Source organism: Vigna unguiculata, chromosome 7 (genome assembly GCF_004118075.2).
Source record: "Vigna unguiculata cultivar IT97K-499-35 chromosome 7, ASM411807v1, whole genome shotgun sequence".
NCBI lineage: Eukaryota > Viridiplantae > Streptophyta > Magnoliopsida > Fabales > Fabaceae > Vigna > Vigna unguiculata.
In genome coordinates this window covers 27,435,191-27,455,812 of record NC_040285.1, presented here as the reverse complement: position 1 = coordinate 27,455,812, position 20,622 = coordinate 27,435,191, and the positions used below count along the sequence as shown (strand labels likewise).

The 20,622-nt window shown below is 31.9% G+C and overlaps 2 protein-coding genes across 6 annotated transcripts; both read right to left on the bottom strand.

Annotated features, from left to right (window-relative positions):
* Nucleotides 1–97: 97 nt before the first annotated feature.
* LOC114191124 (ras-related protein RABA5a) lies at nt 98–6,503 on the bottom strand. 4 transcript variants are annotated; one of them, XM_028080307.1, is made up of 5 exons: nt 6,391–6,503; nt 4,391–4,473; nt 2,306–2,403; nt 1,749–2,185; nt 98–639 (listed from the first exon to the last, which is right to left on the bottom strand). In XM_028080307.1, exons 4-5 carry the CDS (start codon nt 2,086–2,088, stop codon nt 293–295), a joined length of 687 nt encoding a protein of 228 aa, XP_027936108.1. In that variant the 5' UTR covers nt 2,089–2,185; nt 2,306–2,403; nt 4,391–4,473; nt 6,391–6,503; the 3' UTR covers nt 98–292. The 4 variants fall into 4 exon arrangements, with proteins under 4 accessions (XP_027936108.1, XP_027936109.1, XP_027936110.1 ...); XM_028080308.1 differs by lacking the exon at nt 6,391–6,503 and adding an exon at nt 6,176–6,382; XM_028080309.1 differs by lacking the exon at nt 6,391–6,503 and adding an exon at nt 6,183–6,382.
* Nucleotides 6,504–8,683: 2,180 nt separating this feature from the next.
* Nucleotides 8,684–19,588, bottom strand: LOC114192740 (splicing factor U2AF-associated protein 2). 2 transcript variants are annotated; one of them, XM_028082537.1, is made up of 15 exons: nt 19,418–19,588; nt 19,194–19,277; nt 18,830–18,964; nt 18,516–18,745; nt 16,469–16,708; nt 16,238–16,330; nt 16,118–16,156; nt 15,659–15,709; nt 15,474–15,563; nt 15,295–15,397; nt 15,066–15,146; nt 14,245–14,321; nt 13,400–13,480; nt 12,109–12,200; nt 8,684–9,138 (listed from the first exon to the last, which is right to left on the bottom strand). In XM_028082537.1, the coding sequence occupies exons 1-15, from the start codon at nt 19,467–19,469 to the stop codon at nt 9,015–9,017; spliced, it is 1,572 nt and encodes a 523-aa protein (XP_027938338.1). In that variant the 5' UTR covers nt 19,470–19,588; the 3' UTR covers nt 8,684–9,014. The 2 variants fall into 2 exon arrangements, with proteins under 2 accessions (XP_027938338.1, XP_027938339.1); XM_028082538.1 differs by lacking the exon at nt 15,659–15,709.
* Between the last annotated feature and the right edge of the window lie 1,034 nt (nt 19,589–20,622).

The following is a 20,622-nucleotide window of genomic DNA, read 5'->3' as shown; positions in this document are numbered from 1 at the left end:
TATATATTTAAAATAAATACTTCCGAAGTTGAGCACTGAAATAGTAGAGAATTTAACGTTGTTTTACAAGCATGCGTAAAATAAAAGGAAATTTGGACACTTTAATGCTACTTGTTATCATTTCTTTTTCTCATTTATGTAATTCTTGCAGTGCAAAGAGAATTTCTACTCCAAAATCTCCCGGTAAACATTTAAAGATAAATCTTGAATATCTGAGTTACATTTTCAGGATTGGTTGAATAATTATAATAAAAACTCAGTTTTGGAGCCGACATATTATGAGAACCTAAGATCAACAACAACCTTTTGCTGCCTCAGCATCTGCCGCTGCTGCTGCTGCTCCTTCTTCTTTTTCGCCTTCTCCTTGTAGAACAACAGTCTTTCCATTTTCAATATGGGAAACAGATTTGTTGAGCTCTTGAGACATCATAACCTTGCGACTTAAGATGTTGTAGATCTCCTTTACAACGGTTTCAAAAGCAGCTGCTACATTTGATGAATCCAGAGCTGATGTCTCCATGAAGAACAAACCCTGTGCCTCAGCCAAGGCCTTCCCTTCAGCTGTAGCCACTTCCCTTGCATCTTTAAGATCTGACTTGTTCCCAACAAGTATTGTCTGAACGTTCATGTCTGAGTGAGCTGTTAAATAATAAAAAAACACTCCATTTAGTCCTTGTTTTATCACATGTACAATCAAAATATTTAACCACAACATGTTTTTGTAGCAAGAATACAAATAAAAACCAAGTGGCCTATCAATATACTTACGACTAAACTTATCCGTAAACACCTATTTCTATTTCACTTGGCTTTTTCTTTCCATTTATGTACAAGTTAATGTTTATGTTAAGGAACTTATTGTCATTCTCATTCCTAAGTACTTTTGGAGAAGCTTTTTCCAAACATACCTAAATCAAAAATGACCTTTTTTACTAATTAATATTAAACCATATTTATTACAAGGTGCAGATTTATGTAAGTATCCTATATGTACTTTAATATAAAAAAAAAAAAAAAAAAAATCAAGACTACATAAATACAAAGATTCAAAAGCAGAAAAGAGAAAAACTAAAACAATTAACTCAGAATTTAGCATCCACATGATTCATCGAACAAGATAATGTTTTGTCAACTAATGAAACGTAATCACGTTTAAGAAAGAATAAAGACTATAATGGCAGGATCATATTAAGTACCGTTAAGCCATAACCCACTAGGGTTAAGCCTAGTGGGACAAGAGTACATGTAAGTGGTAGATTCTAACCTCAGCACAACAAAGAAAAATAGTCATTAGGAGTGGTCTTTGAGATAGCTTTGATTATTTTAATAGTCGATTATATCAGAATCCATTTTTTTATAAGATTACCGAAAAAAGGTTTTAAAATAGTTAATTTCTTTGCCACCAATAAAATATAAACTTTTACAGCAGAAAAGGGAAAAAAGTTTGAAAAATCATAGACCACCAATTTTCATATTCATAAAGACAACTTATTTTTCAGAATTTTAAAAATTTCAGCTATTGTCCCAGACATACAACTGAAATTATAAACATTTTATCCCAAAACAAACTGAAGTCAGTAAAATAATCTTAACCAAATACATTTAACAATAACATAACGTTTTCACATACTTTATCAGTGCCAAATTGAAGGACAAGTTAACAATTTCCTAAATTTGAAACCACACAAAGAAAATAAGCATGAGAAAAACTTAATGGAAAAAAGGGATCAGACAATTGTAATTCTTACTGTGGAGTTCATTAAGCCATCGGCCTATGCTATCAAATGTTTGGCGCCGGCTGATGTCATACACCAGAAGAGCTCCAACTGCACCCCTATAATATGCAGATGTAACAGCTCTGAACCTCTCCTGCCCAGCAGTGTCCCATATCTGTGCTTTAACTTCCTTTCCATTAATATCCAACTTTTGAGTTTGAAACTCTACTCCTATAGTTGACTTCGAATTAGGATAAAACTCATCCCTGGCAAATCGTGCAAGTAAATTTGATTTCCCGACAGCTGAATCACCAATTAAAACAATCTTGAAAAGGTAGTCCTCAGTCTTCTCTTCTTCACTAGGTAAAGCCATCTGTCAGACCTAAGGATTGCCAGTGTGTATAAAGAAATCAACAATATATAATCATCACGGAATCTGGCCCATTCCAGTACTAGAATGCCACCTTCACCTAAGACGAGAACAAGGATCAGAAACAAAAGAGCAACTGCTAACAAAGAATTACGGAAAGACAGGAAGGGAATATCAGTGACACACATCGCAATTCCACAAGAATAAATTGGAGATTTACCTTATCAAGTGACTCTTTACAGTTTCTAGCAAATACAACTGTGTCCACCATCGGCATCAAGGCCCTCCAATTTAAACTACCAAAACTTTCTTGAGTACCTGAAAGCATCATTTGCAATACGCACTACTGTCAATGAAGTGTTATATTAATTTTAAGACTTCTTTTGAAAGTTAGAGAGCATTTCCCAAAGGTAAATTATATTGGGTTCTTTTTCCGCAACTGTTTCTTGAGAAAAACAAAAATCCCACAAGTGGGAATCAAAACGAAATGAAAACCTTGTCCAAAGATACTTGAAAATTGAGTCCATACATGGAAATAATTGCCCATTAAACTACAGATCAGGTTATACAACCAACAAGCAGGCAATTGATTGGCAGGTTTAAAATATCAAAACTCATCACTGAGTGCTAAATAGTATATCACATATAACAATTCAACCTGTACCACATCAACATAGGTAAAATTTCTTGTTGAAAGAAATTTATCAGAAAGAAGCATAAAAAACTTCAAATTTTATTTATTAACTAATAAGAGTGCAGCTTTTCAGATTATTTTACAAAAAAAAAAATAGTTCCTCAGGTATTTTTAAAAATTAGTGACTAAATAAATCTATTTTCAGCTTTTCTTAGAAGCTGATAAGATGTTACAATCTGTGATCAACCAAACTTCAATGCTAAAGTCATACTTTTCGTAAAGTTTATCAGTAGAGGCTAAGTGCTGTAGAACCAATTGTTAACTGTCATGCATCCAGAGGTCGCATTATGCTTAGATCAGTATGTTAGTAATATGATTTCCTGTGTTTGAACAGCACATCAATTTCCTAGCAAGAAACTTCAGAGCAACAACTTTTTTAACCATGTTGATTAGCTTGGAGGAAAAAAAACATTACGAAAACATTTCAGGAAATTCATGAGAACTTTTTATTCTTGACGATTATTGGGTTCTCTCTAACAAAAAATAAATGTCAGGGGGTCCCCCATAACTATTCCTTATTATGCAAGGTCCTTTATTAACTAAATCTAAGTGACTGGATCATAAAACTAGAGTAGCCTTTCAAAATAATCATAACCAATTGTCCGGAGAAAAAGTAGAGAGCAAGAAAGGGAGCAGTGTTTTACAGAAATATCCAAAAATCTGATAATCTTTTAAAAATTAATTACTTTTATAACTGTAAAATAAAATGGCTTCTCAATTTAACATCTCTTAAAAATTCAATTTTACACACATACTTTAGAATAACTTTTTTTAAGGTCATCGGATCCTAAGTCTAAAAGAACCATGTTAAGGAGGAAAGGGGCATCTTTCCTTTAGGCATTATATCTTCTTACTTGGCTCATAGATAAGGCCAAAAAATATTATAACATGACTTGGCATAGCACCCACGGGTTTCTAGTATGCCTTACGCAGTAGGGGTTAGCATACAGGAAGGAAAACTAGAGAAATATGAAAAGGAAGAGCAACAGTATTAACTCTTTAGGAAAGAAGTCGGACGGATTAAAAGATTCAGAAATTTTCCAATTGAAGTCATTGAACTACCCATAGCAATATTGTTTCACTGTTTAGCTTCTCACCTTATTAAACCCTGATAAAGGTTTCATATTATGCATATTGTTTTTGACTCATAGTATAGTTAAAAACAAAATCAGAGTCCTAAATATCTTTTTACTAGCATAACAACAATCAAGGTACAAAGTGGTCGATTTTTCAATTGATTCATGTAGGAACATCAGTACAGAGGGTAAAAATTGAGGTTGATAGTAATTTTGGCTTGCAAACAGGCACTAGACAGAGCCCAACTATGGTTGGAACTTAGATTGGAAAAATAGCAAGTATGATGGACAGGGAAGAAAAGGAATAGGATCACAGACTTTCTATGCATAATTCAACCCATCAATTTTTTGAGGGAAACTTATATGATGCCCGAAAATAAATGTTGGCAAAGGACAGCCCATGTGATAACAAGTTAAAAAAATTTCAAGGTAAAACTTCAAATTATGTGATCTATATCTTTTGGAATTGTTATTTATTTCCTTAGATATCCAGAAAGAAAATTCTACAGAAAAAAAAGTCAACAAATATAAATACCTCAACCTCCTTCTCTCCCTCTTTTCCCCTCAACTCCTTCAACTTCAGCTTACCCTTCCACTAAGTCTTTATAGTCTCAAACCCTGGTATTAAGTAAAAATAGATTAGATAATTATGAACAAAGATATAAGTTGATTTCCTTAAATGATACAAAAAATGTAGAACACTGAAACGTTAAATAAGAAATATCAGGCAGATCCATGTTTATAACCAGAAACAAGATGATTTCATGAATCAATTAAGATTGTTTTTATGGTGTTGAGTTTTCTACCTATGCAAAACATCATCTAATGGGATAGGGGATGGTAGCTGTTGTTATACTGGGGCAAATAACCAATTCATATCCTCAAATATTGTCACTTCTCAAACAATTATGTCAGCATCTAAAGGCTGGTAGTTTTATGGAGCATAAAGGATGTAACGACCTTTTACAACAGATAGCCAAATTATTATCATTGTTTTTTAGGTGGAAGGGCAAAGGATGACATTATTAGAACAACGGATAAAATATAACAGAACAAGAAAAACCACCACAAATATAGAGCCACAACATACATGAAAAGGAAAAAGTAATCAATAGTAAAATAGTATAGCCACCTTAGACAGAGAGTGAACCAAAAACCAAAGAAAGACCACAAAACGAAAAATAGATCCTGTCCATACCAGATCTAAGGACCGAGACAATTTCTTCAACGTATTTCAATCAAGCCATGTACACCAATGTAGAAGGACAAAACATACATGTATTTTCTATGTGTTGCTGGTGTTGTTCTCCAATTACAGATGCAGTTGACCTCAATAATCATCATAATAAATATTTCATTAAATATCAGTAAACATTACCGAGGTAAAACTCCAATTCTAATTGGACAACATTAAATGTCAATGTAGATTATCAAGGTAAAAACCTCAATAATCTGTAAAACAACTTTTTTATGTTTTCTCTGTACACCACTCTTAAAATGGACCAGATCCAGTGCTGCATCTCTCTAGCAGGATTCTCTCTCCAGAAAAATCTCAATCCTCAAATCACATTTTCTCTCCTCTCTAATTACTGTTACACTAACCAGAGAATCGCTAGGACTTGGCAGAACAGAGTGGCATGAGAGGATCCAGTTTCCTCTCAAAAACAGCAACGACAAACTTTTCCAAAGAACTACTGATCTTCCCTATTTCCACGTCCATAGTAATACATACTCTAATAGCAATCACATAATAGCTTCGTAAATGAAGACAGAAAAATTCTTACAACTCATCATACAAAGACGTTAACTCTTTCAATCAGCACTATCTCTCCAAAATCTGTCTCCAAATCGCATACACACATTCCACAGACATACTAACCGACCTTTCAATTAGTAAGTGGTCCCAACAACTCCTCTTGAATCTAACTCACTCATGCTAAAACTCTAACTAATTGTATCTACTTCTTTATCACTCACTACGAACAAACTACGGGTTCAGTTGAACCACTCACCATCAACAATCTTGTTTTAAATTTAAAACAAACCCGAGCAAGTAACGGTGACATACCGTGTAACCTGCGCATCAATTCCAAACCCTGTGATCGTGCTAATTGGAAGAGAAGACAATACCATAATATATGGCTACACTCTATTAACCCAAGCACACACATATAACAGACGCTCAAACCAAAGGCACCAAAATCGAACTATTACATTACAAATGTGTTCACACCAAGTTAGGCACAAAGTTTGAAACAAACAACAATAACAATAACTGAATCCAGTTCAGACAAGTTTGCAATGTAAACTGAAATTTCACCATATACGTTAATCAATCAAAATCCGCTGTGTGAAACACGTCAGAAGGAAAAAATAGGGAAAAACGAAACGACGAGGGAAATTTGCGAAGGAGAAGAAGAAAATGTCGTTACGAAAATGCGAAAAGCGTTATTGAGGAATTGAGAGAGAGAGAGAGAGAGAGACGAAGAACAAGAGAAATGGAAGAAGGAAGAAGGAGGAAGAGAAGGGATCTACCGTTGTGATGTTGGGGCTGATGGATGCGCGTGTGTTTTCAACGTTTGCGTCTGCGGGTTATTTCGGTGAAACTAAACTACTACCTTCTCTGCATCAAAATCTTTCTTTTATTCTTTTTCTTTTTTACATCTTTTTTAAGTAAGTTACACCTATATTTGTAGAGAACAATTTTTCTGTTTATTTTGAGCAAATTAGCGTAGATTAAAAATTATATTTCGTGTTATATGATTTTTTAAAATGAACTTCATTTTAATTTAAATATGTTTTATACAGTTCAATGGCTTTAAACTACTATATGCATGTGTATAACTATAATTCTATTATTATGTACCAGGCAGGCAATGCAGTTATAATAGCATCTCCATGTCCACTTTTACATCAAGTAATAAAAACATAGTCTTCATAATCCAACAAAAAAAATAATTATCTTAATATTATTATTTATAAGAGGAAAAATTAACTGGTGGAAAAACATATATTCATATGGGTGGGTCTATTTTTTATGATTATTAAAAATAATGAATATAATCAACAAGATAATTATTAAAATAAAAAAGTTGTTACAAAACATAAAAGAGTTGTTGTAAAATGGAATCATTTTTATTAATTGTTATAGTGATATAATTACGGATGAAAGTATGTGATCTTATAACTGCGTCTCATAGTATACGTTTTTTTAAGTAATTATAGAAATGAAAGAGTTATTTGTTTTATGAGAGTAAAATTGATTAAAAAAACATGCATAAAAACTGTTACAAAAATTAATTCACATTATTAATTACATTAGAGTCTTTATATGTAGATATAAATATTATAATATATATATATATATATATATATATATATATATATATATATATATATATATATAATGCCCAGATTAAATCGATGTTAGGTCTTTCTAGAAGAATTCAGAAGATAGAACATTAATTAAATCTGAACCAAGTCAACGTATAATCATTTTTAATAATTTTAAGATCATAAATTTATATATTTTTTTATCTTATAAAGTGTTAATTTTCTTATTTCTATAAAATGTGAAATTTACAATTATATTCCTTATAATTCTGTTACCTAGCAATTCATTTTGGGACTTTTTGTTTCTATATCTCGAAAGACCAGAACCCCTCTTTCATTGTGAAAATAGTGATCCAGAATTTAGTTCTGCATTTCAAAGTACCCTTTTAATAATAAAAATGGGGTGCTGGCTTGAGATTTTTGAAAGTTGCAGACTTTAGTTTGGACAGTTTTTTCTTAGTGGTCCGTGCAGGACCAGTTTTTCAATTTCCCCACACTAAAATGCATAAATGATGAGATGGAAAAGTAGAGAAAAAATAATGAAACAATTAAACCACAACCACCTACACAGGTTTAATGTTTGTTAAGAACTGGGTAAATGAAGTTTTATTCTGACAATTCCCAACATGTACTTTCTCTTTACCTTTTTCTTTCACTCATACTTACTTCCATTATTCTACACTGAAACATTATCGAGATCGATGCATATTTTTTCTCTGTTAAATGAAATTGCAGAAATGTACTGCAATAAATCATATGGTATGTAATGTTCCCATGTAATTACAATAAACCTAGATCCTTCAAAAAAAAAACATGATGCACATGTATTGGATAACTATTTATGTATTCGAAGAGGATTTTACATTTTTTTATTTAATTTTAATTTCTTCTGATGTACTTCTTGAATATTTTTAGATATTTTTAAGTGCTAACTAATAATAAAAAGGTGTCCAATTTTTTTTTCTTGAACACTCTTATTCTTCCTCGTGCTGTGAGAGGTTTTCATTATTTTGAGAGAAAAGAGTATATATAGAATGGACATAGCATAATATTTACTTTATGTACATAGAAAAGATTAAAGGTAATATTGTATAAAAGGGAAAGATAAAGTTGTGTGCATATTTGGAAAAACATATCCAAATGACGATGGTGTTGAGTTTCTTGAATTAGTAAAATTCTCTCTAAATGATCCAAATTTAGAAACTGTTTTGTTTCTAAATGTTGATAACATAGATGAGGAAACTGACACCATTGATACAATTATCAAACACTTTTGTTTTTTTTATATGATAAAGCGTCAATATTTAAATTATAACCATCATCATTATAAATTAATAACAAAGAATCAATATCTAACTTTTAACAACAGCTGAATATATCTGAAATATATTATAAATTCTTGTAAACGTATACATAGTGTATTATAATACTATTTATTTTAATAAAATTTCGTGTTCTCGCATCCATGTGGTACTAAATATGTGAGCTTATAGGATGAAACCCAACAGTTAAGATAAATTAAATTAATTTAAAAGTTCAAATTTAACTGCATGGCACATGTCACAATTGGTGTAACCTGGAATAACTGAATACTGCACACAGGGTATATTACAAATTTCCAAATAAGGTGAGCTAGCCAAATCAGTAACTTCTCTCATGTATATGCTTTTTCCTTTCCCAATTGCATAAGGAAAACTGCTATATCATTGCAAAACTGAGAAAAGTGATGACCTAGTAATCCAAAAGCTTTAGCCTCTGGGAAATATTCCTTGGTCCGGACTTACAGGGAACTGTTAATCTGGTGCAATGTCATTCACTTCCTTGCCTCAGTCACCTTCAAGTTCAGCACCAAATTGCTCCAGTCGAATAGCATCTTCTTGCAGATCCCGGACTAATGCATGGTTTACTGAACCATCATCTTCACTGGCATGTATCTGTCTACCACCAAACCTGATAAAATAAATGAAGAAAACAATGACTAGAGTTGAAATACACGGGAAAAGGTATATGATGATACAAAAGAGAAATAAAGGAGAAAAGAAAAGGTAAAATCAATTTCATATGAAGCTATTTGTTTTAACAACACCATAGCATGAAGAGTAAGAATTCAGACCATGTACCTAAACAAAATGATAATGTTTAGGAACAATGATAATGTTGCATTTAGGGTTTTTAAATAGCGTCGCTATAGCAATGTGGCCCCTTCCCGGTATAAGTGTGCTGTAGTGGCGCTTTGTGTTGAATTCAGAAAAGTCCTTGTGAGTATAGACACTAGGACTTCTTTTGAGCTACTTTTGGAATTTTAGTTTCCAAAATTGAAACCTCTAGATGTAATGATAAATTAAGACTTGGGTCTGGAAGATGATGTTTGACAATTCCTATCTAAAGAAACTTGTATTTGAGTTCTGTTCTTGTTATCTTGTTATTATAAATGCTGTTAATTTTTATTGTTAATTATAAATGCTGTTAATTTTGACATCATTTTTAAATTTATATACATATAGCATTTATCCCACTATACGTTATCTTGTTGTGGCGTTTCTGAAGCAGGCTAAGCACCACTGTGAACATTTGTTTCAGTACATTATCTTATTACCTTATTACTATCCAAGACTAATTCAGAAAATATAGAAAAAGTAATTAAAAAACTTCAACAGGCAACTGACGGTGGAAATTTACAATACATAAATCATTTCCCTCAAATAATATTGCAGGTCTTGCATATCTTGAGTTGGCAGGGCTAATCAGGGTTTTTCTGAAGATAAATTATCTGTTTTGATTTTAATTTTGAATGTGTTAGAATAGAAGTCTAGATTTGTTAAAACATTTCAGATGTGAGAATATTAGCCCCTATAGTTGTCACTGTAGTTGTCAATGAGATCCGTATTTAATACTTGATTGGCACAATATTATGACGACTTTTACTAGGGTCTCAAGACAGAATGAAAAACATAAGATATACCAACTAACCAAGAATAGGGAAAGGAAATCATGAGATTTGAACCAAGTACGATCTCTTAAACAGATTACGATATCAAAGAGAGTAGGGACAACTATTCTAGTAAGACTTTCAATGATGGGCCTCTGATGCGGATGAATTAAAAATCTAAAAAACAAATAAAAGTTGGCTTATTATCGCAGAATTCAAGTTGAAGAGACATTGAGAGGATGGATAATAATAAGTTTTTTATCCTAATAGCATTCCTATTGTACATTGGAAATGCTTGGGAGAACAAAGTATTATTTGGCTCACTACACTATTTAATGACATTTTGAGATAAAAGAAAATGACAAATGAATGAAAGAGTAACATTATATCTTATATATCAGAACGAGAGATGTTTAAAATTCTGTAAATTACACAGATATAAAATGTACAATACACATTACAAATAATGGGAAAAGGTGGTTAAACATATATTAAGAGAGACTAAGATTGTGGAGAATCAATCTGAATTTACGTCAAGATCCACAACATAATATATTTATCTTCTTTGTGAAAGGGAGGAAGAAGCAAAGAAAATATTCACATGTTTTTTATTAACACGGAAAAAGCATATGATGGAAAAAAAACGTGTTGTAGAAGAATTTGAAAAAGAAAGGTGTTAGTTAGGCTTATATCAAGCCTATGGAAAACATATTTGCTGGATAGCTACCAGTGTGAGAGCTCTTGGAGGAGTCTTCTATAAAGATAGGTTTTCCATAAGGGCTCAATGTCTTTACTAATTTAATCTAGACTCATAAATGTGCTAGATGTAAGCTTTTTCTGAAGGTATAGTTTTTATTGAAGAATTGACAGGAGAGGCTGGCTAACTCTAAAATTGAAATTTGAAGCCAAACATAGGAATCAAAGGGATTTTGCTTTAATGTGAGTAAAATGGAATATATCATGGTTCTTTGTTTTTGTGCTTTCGTATCAAACTGAGTTAAGTAATTTTCAACATGATGAGAAGAACTATACTATTCTACATTCGTTAGCATAGTAGTCTGGATTTATTATTACGTGTTTTATTTCTACAATAGTCATTAATTTGGATAATATATACTAACGGTAGCTAGCTCTGTAATAAGTCTATCATTAGCTTTTGACCATAATGCATCTTTAGCATAATAAAATTGATTGTGTACGCAAGGCAAACAATTCTCCCCATTACTCTTGTTTTCAATAAAATGTGATGAAGAATATAGATTTAATAGCTTTGAATGAGGAATTTGAGATGAAGCATGCAAAAATACAAATATATTATATCTTTCTGATCAGTAACTTGATGTAATATTGCAGTTGTTAAAATACTAAATATAAGGTAGTATGGGAATCACAAGGATTCAACACAAAACCAAAGGGATGGAAGCCCATTGTTAAAATACCAAGATATAAAATCATTTCATGAGCTAACACTTAGCAGCTTGAAATTGACTCCTCCTTTACTCGGCAAACTTTCAAATTTTGGGAAACTACTTTTTCTAATATTGAATAATATAATTATACTAAAGTATATGGATATTTTTATAACCACCCCAGTTTCTGTCCCTGATCTTTCAACAATATTTTTTAATTAGTAACTGTTCTTGTTGGTGAATGTCTATAATCAGATTTGGAGATGGTCAACTACAGAAAGTCATCATGCCTAGGTTGAGTTGAGTATGTTGCACCCGGTTACCAATTTTTAAAACCACGTGTTAAATATATTTTTTCAATAACCACCTCAGTTTCTGCCAGTGTTTCAACAACATTTTTTTAATTGTACCCTTTCTTGTTGATGAATGTCTAGAATCAGATTTGAACATGGTCAACTACATAAAGTCATCATCCTGTCTTGGTTGAGTATGTTGCTTATATGATGCAGTAAGTTGCTAAAATATGAAGGTTGTGCATATATTGGAAAAAGAAGAAAATGGATAAAAAGCACGTATAATTACCATCTTCCATTCATCAATTCTATGCACTTTTGGGCATCCTTCCTATCCTTGAATTTTACCAAAACAACTCCCTGAGGATGATTCTCACATATCTACAGAAAAAAGAGCAGCAGGTAACGTGAAAAATATGAGATAAAATTAGAGAACACAAATACAATAGTTGCATGAATATGATGGGTTTGAGTAGTAACACTTCTACAATAAAGACTAGGGATAGTGGGTAGAATAAATTTTCTAAAGCCTAGGGTATGGGTGTGGGGTGATGCCACACATAATTATGGAAATATACAAATCAAGTAAATGAATTAGAAGATATGGAAAATTTCCAAGTAAATTCCGTCAGCAGTTGTCATACCAGAATGTAAACAAGTCATAACTCATTTGAAGCATGATAATACAAAATTACATACACTATAAGCTTAGACCTCTCAAACTAGAGGCATGAACAAGAAATGGTACAATATTTACAAAAGATGAATTCTAGAATTAAATGTTTCCCCTGCCTTCAGGTGGAACTAGGACTTTAAATGAAGATGCACTAATCAAACATATAGTTCGGCAATTATATTCTCTTAAAATGTATTGAATTAAAAATTAAAAATATCATTTAACCAAGAAAGATCTTAATTTTACCTTCCCCACTAGAACAAACGAGGCAACCAGCAGGCACTCACATTTGCCAACTTTAAACACTTCCATTGACATGGGAATGTTTTGGGTTAACAAGAAGAAATTTTAGAAAAAACTTGCATTAAATGGTCAACATATGATATTAAAATTAAAACATGACGTGTGGCTCAATGAGTGCTAGCAACGTCTAAAAACACTCATTTAAGAAAAGCTTCAAGAAAACTCTATTGTTCTGGGGAGTAGCTTAAGAACATTCTTGTACGAGATAAGGATTCCAATTCTATAATAAAAAATAGATAAGAGAAAAATTTATATGTTCGTAAAATTTAATAAGAGGCTTTTACATGATAAATTGATAATACATCTCATATTTTCTCCCCTCATTTTAAAACACCTCCTAAACAGTATTAAGTTTACTGAAAGCCTACACCACCTAAATCCACCACTAAAAGATTGGACGCATCAATGATATATCACAGACTTAGTGGGGCCTAAATAGATTATAAAAAAAAGAAAAATAAAACAAACATAAATGTATGTTTCACTCAATTGTTTTAATTGGTGCAAAAATATTTATTACAAAACTAGAGAAAGAAATAGAAAAAGGGAAGAGAAGCAACTTTGTTTATCTTTTAAGGCATAATAAAGAGCAATTAATTACCTTGACAGAATCTACAGGACCAAGCTTTGTACACTCCTCTTTAACATCTTCTTCTAGTTCTAAACGCAGATTTTCATCAGCCTGCATAGATTGTGTAATATCAGAAAATGTCCAACGTGTGAAATAGAAGAACCAAGTTATAATTAGCAAATTGAAGTTTGAATGTACAATGAGAAAAGCACGAAATCCTATTATCCTATTATAGTTATTAAAAAGGCACCTAGCATAACTCAACTTTAAAAGTTAATTCAAGGGGGAGAGATAGCCTGAGCCCAAAAGGAGCCTTTTGGTAACATTCCTAGCCAATGTGGGGCATCTAAACATACACCATGTTAGATATATTAGATTATTAGATATCTTATCTTTATCTTTTATCTTCGGTTAGTTTGTTATTTCTTTTTTTCTATTTTGGGCTTAGTCCTAATTTCCTTTATTATAAATACAGTATCCTATGTGTATTTTCTATACAAGGGAAATTAATCCCATACAGTTTTTCACTATATTCAATACACCCAAACACTCAGGACTGCACGTTTGGAATGTGAAGTTTACAAGACTACAATACACCGAGACTTGCCTAAGCCTTGTAAAGAATATTTTGGTCTTATTTCTTACTAATGTGTAATCATTACCTTCTATGACCATCAAAATACAAAAAACAAAAAAGGTTAATTGTGATCGAAAAATGTACATATTTTAAATAAGTATGCTATAACTTTTAAAAGCATAAAAAACTTCAGCAGCAATTTGTTACTGTGACATATAAAACCATGTCAACAGGCAGAAGTATGGACACTAGTAGAGCAAGTTTGTAGTAGAAAACAAGCAAAACTAAGTGGCACAACCCTCATTTCAGCTGGAGAGAACATAAAACGAAGGATCACAGTTGCTGGAATTGAAACTTTTGCATCATCACGACCACCTGAGACATACAATGAGAAACAAATTATTACAAGGGATGCATGCTAAATAAGAAAAATAACTCTGAAAAATTAATCTAAATATTTCAACCAAAACAGTCTAAATTCCTCATATTGAAAAGGTCACAACAGAATATATTCTAGTTCAAAATTTTATAAATTATTCTCAACACTAGCAACGGCTCCACTATTCAAAAGAATAATACATTATAGAATTCATTGATATATCAATTAGTTAACTAAAAAATGAACTCAATAGTTAATTTAATTGATTTGCTTTCTTTCTTCTAAAATAAAGGCTTCACAAACTCAGATATAACTAATGTTTTTTTTCTATATGACTTATGGATCAGATGTTTTATTTATTTCTAGTGCAAAATATTACATCGAACATTGCATATCAACTATATGATATATTTGAAGTAATTTTGTTGTCTTTATATCTTATGATTTGATACAAATTAAGATTCACAATTCAAAAATCAGCTTGGTGATTCACTGTTTGAATCTCAATTTGATAACCTAGCTCAGTACACAATCACGAATATACTGCACATGTAAAGACTTCACCCACTCACTGTCTAGAAATTTATGGTAAAAATATTTACCAGAAGGTAAATCAAAATTGTATTTTAATGAAAAAATAAATAATCCAAATAGGGGAAATTAGGCTAAATTTAAGATGGGATTGAGTCAGTCATAATCCAGAAACACCAACTTGAAAATTTTGGGAGACCAAAGCATACCCCATCCAAGCATTTTTTCTTCCACCCTTTTCAATTTCTTTTTCTTTTTATTGTCTACTTGCTTGGACACAAACTTCTCTCCTGCATATTTAAAGAAAAGTTAATCAAGCAACAGCAGGCATAATAAAATACTAAATTATTAGTTTAAGACATGGATTCCATATAACCATATCTAACAATAATTATCAGAAGTTGTCATAGGAAATATAAAGAATCCAATAACAGTTACCTTTCTGCTCAAATTTAGCCTGGCTGACAGACATAGGAATCGTGCCACCAGGGCGAAAAGGTGCTCCATCTAAAATTTGAATTGCCAAAGCCACTGATGGTTCCTAGTAAATGCAAACATATTGAAATTCTATTACAATCGTAACTATGTGTCACTAGGGAGCACAATAAGGGAGTTACCTTAAGATATGTAACCAGAGCATCTCCCTTTTTCCTTCCTGTCTCTTTATCAACATAAAGCTTCACACGTGGTCTTTTGGTTTCTGGGTCCTATAATAACCATGATCAGGAATTCGTGAGAAGCCAAGTTAAAATACCCTCAAATAGCTAGTCCTTCATTTTTACAAGTATTCACAGATTGTTACCCCATAATGAACTTCAAAGAATAGTCTCTTGCAAGGTACTCTCAGCGATAACTAATTTGGAAAAGTTGGTAGGCCATTGTGATTCACTTATGATTAGGATATTGGCAAGTGCACGTGCCCAGAAGAAGAAAAGACAGGCTAATGAAATTTTCATCACAAATACAGTGCTTACTATTAAAACCCGCATGCTAGCATTAAAAAGGACAGGGTAAGCATGATATGCAGCATAACTTGATCTTCCATGTCTAGAAATATCAATGCATATTTTTTTAGTATTGTAGAGTCACTGTTCTATTAATTTATAGTGTCAACAGAGTTTTCTTTCACCAAGATAATGTAACAGTTTAAAACCCTCCTAATCATGAGAAACTGATCATGACATGAATTAGAGCCCAATTGTTTATAATTTTACAATATACAATTGAATGGATAGTATATAATATAGGAATAGAAATATACCTCCTTTATAATTCCACATTTGGAAAATACCTCCACAATCTGCAATATATTACTCGTTGTCATGTTAACTATTGCAACAAATTTTACACTCGGGAAATTGAGACGAAAGTTGATACTTACTTCATCAGTAGTAACATCCTCAGGCAACCCATTGACATAAACATGTGTATTGATCTTTAATTCAAACCAGCTATCAGGGGGTTTATTAGCTTCCTGAAACAGAATGAGATCAATAAAGGTGCCATTTGTCTTCAAAAAGAGATACTCATTTCCAAGTAAAAGCAACAAAGATAAGAAAATGCATTGTGGGCTAAACCATTGATATAGACAAGATGGAAAGAAAAGGGGCACCTTCTTGTCAGTTTGTTGGTCAGAAAGCTTCCTTTTTCCACCTGCTACCACACTGGTATTATTTGTTTCATTTGTTTCGTTTGTTTCTTCCTTTAACGAAGGATCAGAAACACCCAATTCTGAACTCTCTTCCAACTTTTCAGAGGCATCAGAATTAGTTATTGTTGGAAAAACTTCCTCCTCTTGCAAGAAGGTCATATCCTCAACCCCATAAGGCTCGGTGCTTCCAGTTGGATACTCCTATGATATAATAACTTTATCAATCACACTAAAAAAAAAATCAATAAAAAAATACATCCAAGAAACAATCAACAACTTTGGCCCGAAGAATAACTACAAGGGCATTATTGAGATTTATAGGAATAAAATAATTACTTCAAGAATTCACACAAACACAAAAAGTATAACAGGCCTCAACTTTGGAAAGACAACATTCTGATTTCCTGATATTATAATGAAAAGGAAAATAGAAACACTACATAATTCACACGAAAAAAAAAGAAGCATATTTCAAAACGAAACAAAAATGTGACTAGTAGAAACCAAACCAAAAACAGAAGTAATCAAATCCAAGTAAAGAAGAAAATGAGTATCCAGAACAGAAGCACTTCGACTTTATTCAGTTTTTTAGAATATTTAGATTTAACACTTCATAAATATTCTGACTTGTTTATGTATTAAAAACATTAAAAAAATAAAAATAAAAACTAAACTTGAGAAACACTCGTATAGTGTGGTGGTTCTGTTAAAGATTGATATGGATAATGGAATATCAATCTTTTCTCTCTCTCTCTCACCTAAACTAAAAAGGACCGTGCACTCAGAATCTCTAACTCAGACACAGATCTCGCACTCAATAATTAAAACATTTCCTCAACAATTTTATCAGTCCACCACCATTCTATACATCCCAGTCCTATATACAAAAGTTTAAACACAAGTGACTACCAACCCACAAACCTTAACAGAATTATACTGTCATGCATTTTTCTACTTATCACAGGTTGTGCAGAAGTTCAAAGAAAGAGAAAGTATTCACTCCCTATGAATTGAAGAATTCTTAGAAGAACTTGTAATGTAATATCTAGTACCCAACAGTAGCCATGAAAATTTCATACTTAACAGCAACTACAATGCACAGTGAGGAAGCATTGAATAGATTCAAATGAAAGATGAATAATCATTTAATACTTGTGTTCAACATAAAACATCTACACAGTAAATCCTACAAGTAACTGCAACTCCTCTGAATATGTAAATACTATGATATCCATTAAAACTTTAATTATAAAAATGATAGTGAAATAGATTCACTCATATGGTTTGGGAATAAATTGCCTTACGAGTGTTTCAGATTCCATTAGAAACCCTATAGCTAGTGTTGTTTGATTTAAATTTTTGAGAATTGAATTTGTAAATGCACATTTGTTTCAATATTCTTAAGCAGTGTTGTTTGAGGAAGTAACAGATTACCAGACACGCATATTCTATTTATTTTGGAAAAGTATACAGTATCAAATTAATATTCAATTTTAACCATTTATTACAACACATAACATGTAATCCCATCAGCATGATAGAAGCTTCATTTTTTTTCTTCTGACCAAGGTGGATTGGGTATGCTGTATGAAGGATCAATTCCGCGAGATGCTAAACAATTACTACTACAGCAATGTTTGATTCTTGGGATTCAATTCAAATGTTAACGTAGCCTGTGCAGATGGCAGAATCTAAACAAAAGACCCTATTGTTTTAATGCAATGTGTTACTAAGTCACCTATCTCAGATGCTCAAAAATGGAAACAAGCGATAAGTTTGACAAATGTAAAATCAGCCCTATGAAATCAAGTAAGCCTAAAAAAACAGTTCAAACTTCAAAAGAGTGACAACTTGATTAAAGTTAATCTAAATTCCTAGGCATAAAATTTAGGTAAGCTGGTAGCCTATCTTCATTTAATCATAATATAACAAAGAACATCATTGGTCACACAAAGTATGACATTAGAAAATTATGATGATAACAGTGATACACATGTCATGCACCAACCTGTGGAACCCAAGCCCTAAGATTCCTGTTCCACTTATATACAGTTCCATCATCATCGGTAAATTCTTCTTCACCCTCAGGTGGCGTCGAAGGTCTCTCAGAATCTTCTCCTGCCGCAGTACCACCAACATTGCCAGAAAAAGATCCAAAATCTGAACCTTCCACCTGTGCCTCTGCCTCTTGAATCTCCTTTTCCCATCTTTCAAACTCGTCAACATCGTGAGCAGATGCTACATACAGGTCACACTCTAAAGCTCCCCAAATAACAATAATAACATTGAAAAATACTAAGCGGAAGAGAAGAAAAGGCATACCAGCAGCTGAGGAATCGGGTCCCTGCTGTTTAATTTGAGTCCACAGGTCAGAAACTGAGGACAAGGGCTGCCACTCACTCCTTCCTTCAGACCACACAAACGTATTTTCGGAGAGGTATCCATTCAAGAAATGTTCTGTCCAAGTCAATTTTCCATATAAATGTCACAAATAGATGTTTCAATTTCAGCATAAAATCACAAGTATACTCAAAGTCGACACAGTGCTGCCTCAGCTTTCTCTTAGTTGGAGAGAACAAAAAAGATAAAAATATAAAATACCTAACCCTAGCTCCACTCCACTTTGTTCATTTGAAACACAAAACCATTCAAAGAAAAAATATACATATAATATTGAAAAACTCACCGCGCAACTCTGAGAAGGCGTAAGGACCAACCTGTTGTTGATCCTCACCAAGAACATACCATCCCACTTCAGTAACCTTTTCGCCTATGGAACCAAATCATTACCGAAGCATAATCGAACAAGGAACTTAGTCAAATTAGAGAAACTAATTTGTTTCTTTCTTCTGCGAATAAGAGTCAAGAAATGAAAAAGATGAACGAAAAAAAGTGTGCATCCATTAGTACCTTGCGGTTGCGGCGGAGGTTGGTGGCTCTCCCCACCATTTTGCGAATTCATCGATTTTGGGCACAATTTCGCGGTTTCAGCGTTTGTGCTGTCCAAGGCCAAGATTACGATACAAAAAAATGACACTCTCTAGAGAGAACAAAAAACTGGGTTTATTTCGCAAATAAGAGAAACAAATTGGGAAAACCAATTTAATTGTTAAGAAATAAAATGACAACAGTTAAAATGTTGTCTTACTGATTTAAAATTAAAAAGAAAAATCATATATATATATATATATATTAGAAACCAAAAATAACGATAACAAACTAGTATTAATAATCATGTTTTATTCAAATCAATATTCTTACATTGCTTAAATTTGCAATACCCAATCGTGCATGTGGCATAAATATTAGGTTTTTTTACTATAATTATGAATTTACATGATGTAACTTTTAATTTTTTTTTTAAGTCCGAAAAGTCGTATCAAGTTCACATCCTTATAACAAATATAAGTCATATTATATTAAAATGTCAATTTTAAATAACTCTTTTTTATAAAATTAAAGTCTTTACTTCTTCGTAAAATTTTGATAAGGTTAATTATGCCAAAAATAAAGTTGTTTCATATTTGCACCATTTTAGTTGTGTTGTAAAGTGTATTAAAGTTTTTAAATGTTATGATGACTTTTTTGTTTATCAAATATTTATATACTTTATAAAATAACATGACACAATTTTAATTTTGGCTTGTAAATAATTAATTTTAATCAAAACTATTTTAAATTTTAGTAACTTTAACTTTTTCGAAAATAATCGTGCAAAGTTAACAGAATTTCATTTTAATTGTAGTAAAATTTAGCATGACACACGACTTATTTTTATTATAAAATTGTGCAAATTTAGCACGACGTGTAAAATGATATACATTTTCTTAAAATTATATTATTTTGGTAATTTCAAAATAAAATATTATGGTAAAAAAATTAAATATTAAATATCATTACGTTAGATTAATACATTGTATAAAAAAAAATGTTTTAATTTATTTTGCTTGAAATTATATATTAGAAATTAAAAACTCACTTTCTATTCTAAAGTTTTGGGCCTAACTTTAGTAAAGGGTCCAAGTCAGTCAATTGTTTTCTCATTTTTAGCAATCTTTCCATCTTTCTATTCTTATGTTTTCTCTCAATTCTTTCCTCCCTTTTACAATCATGGT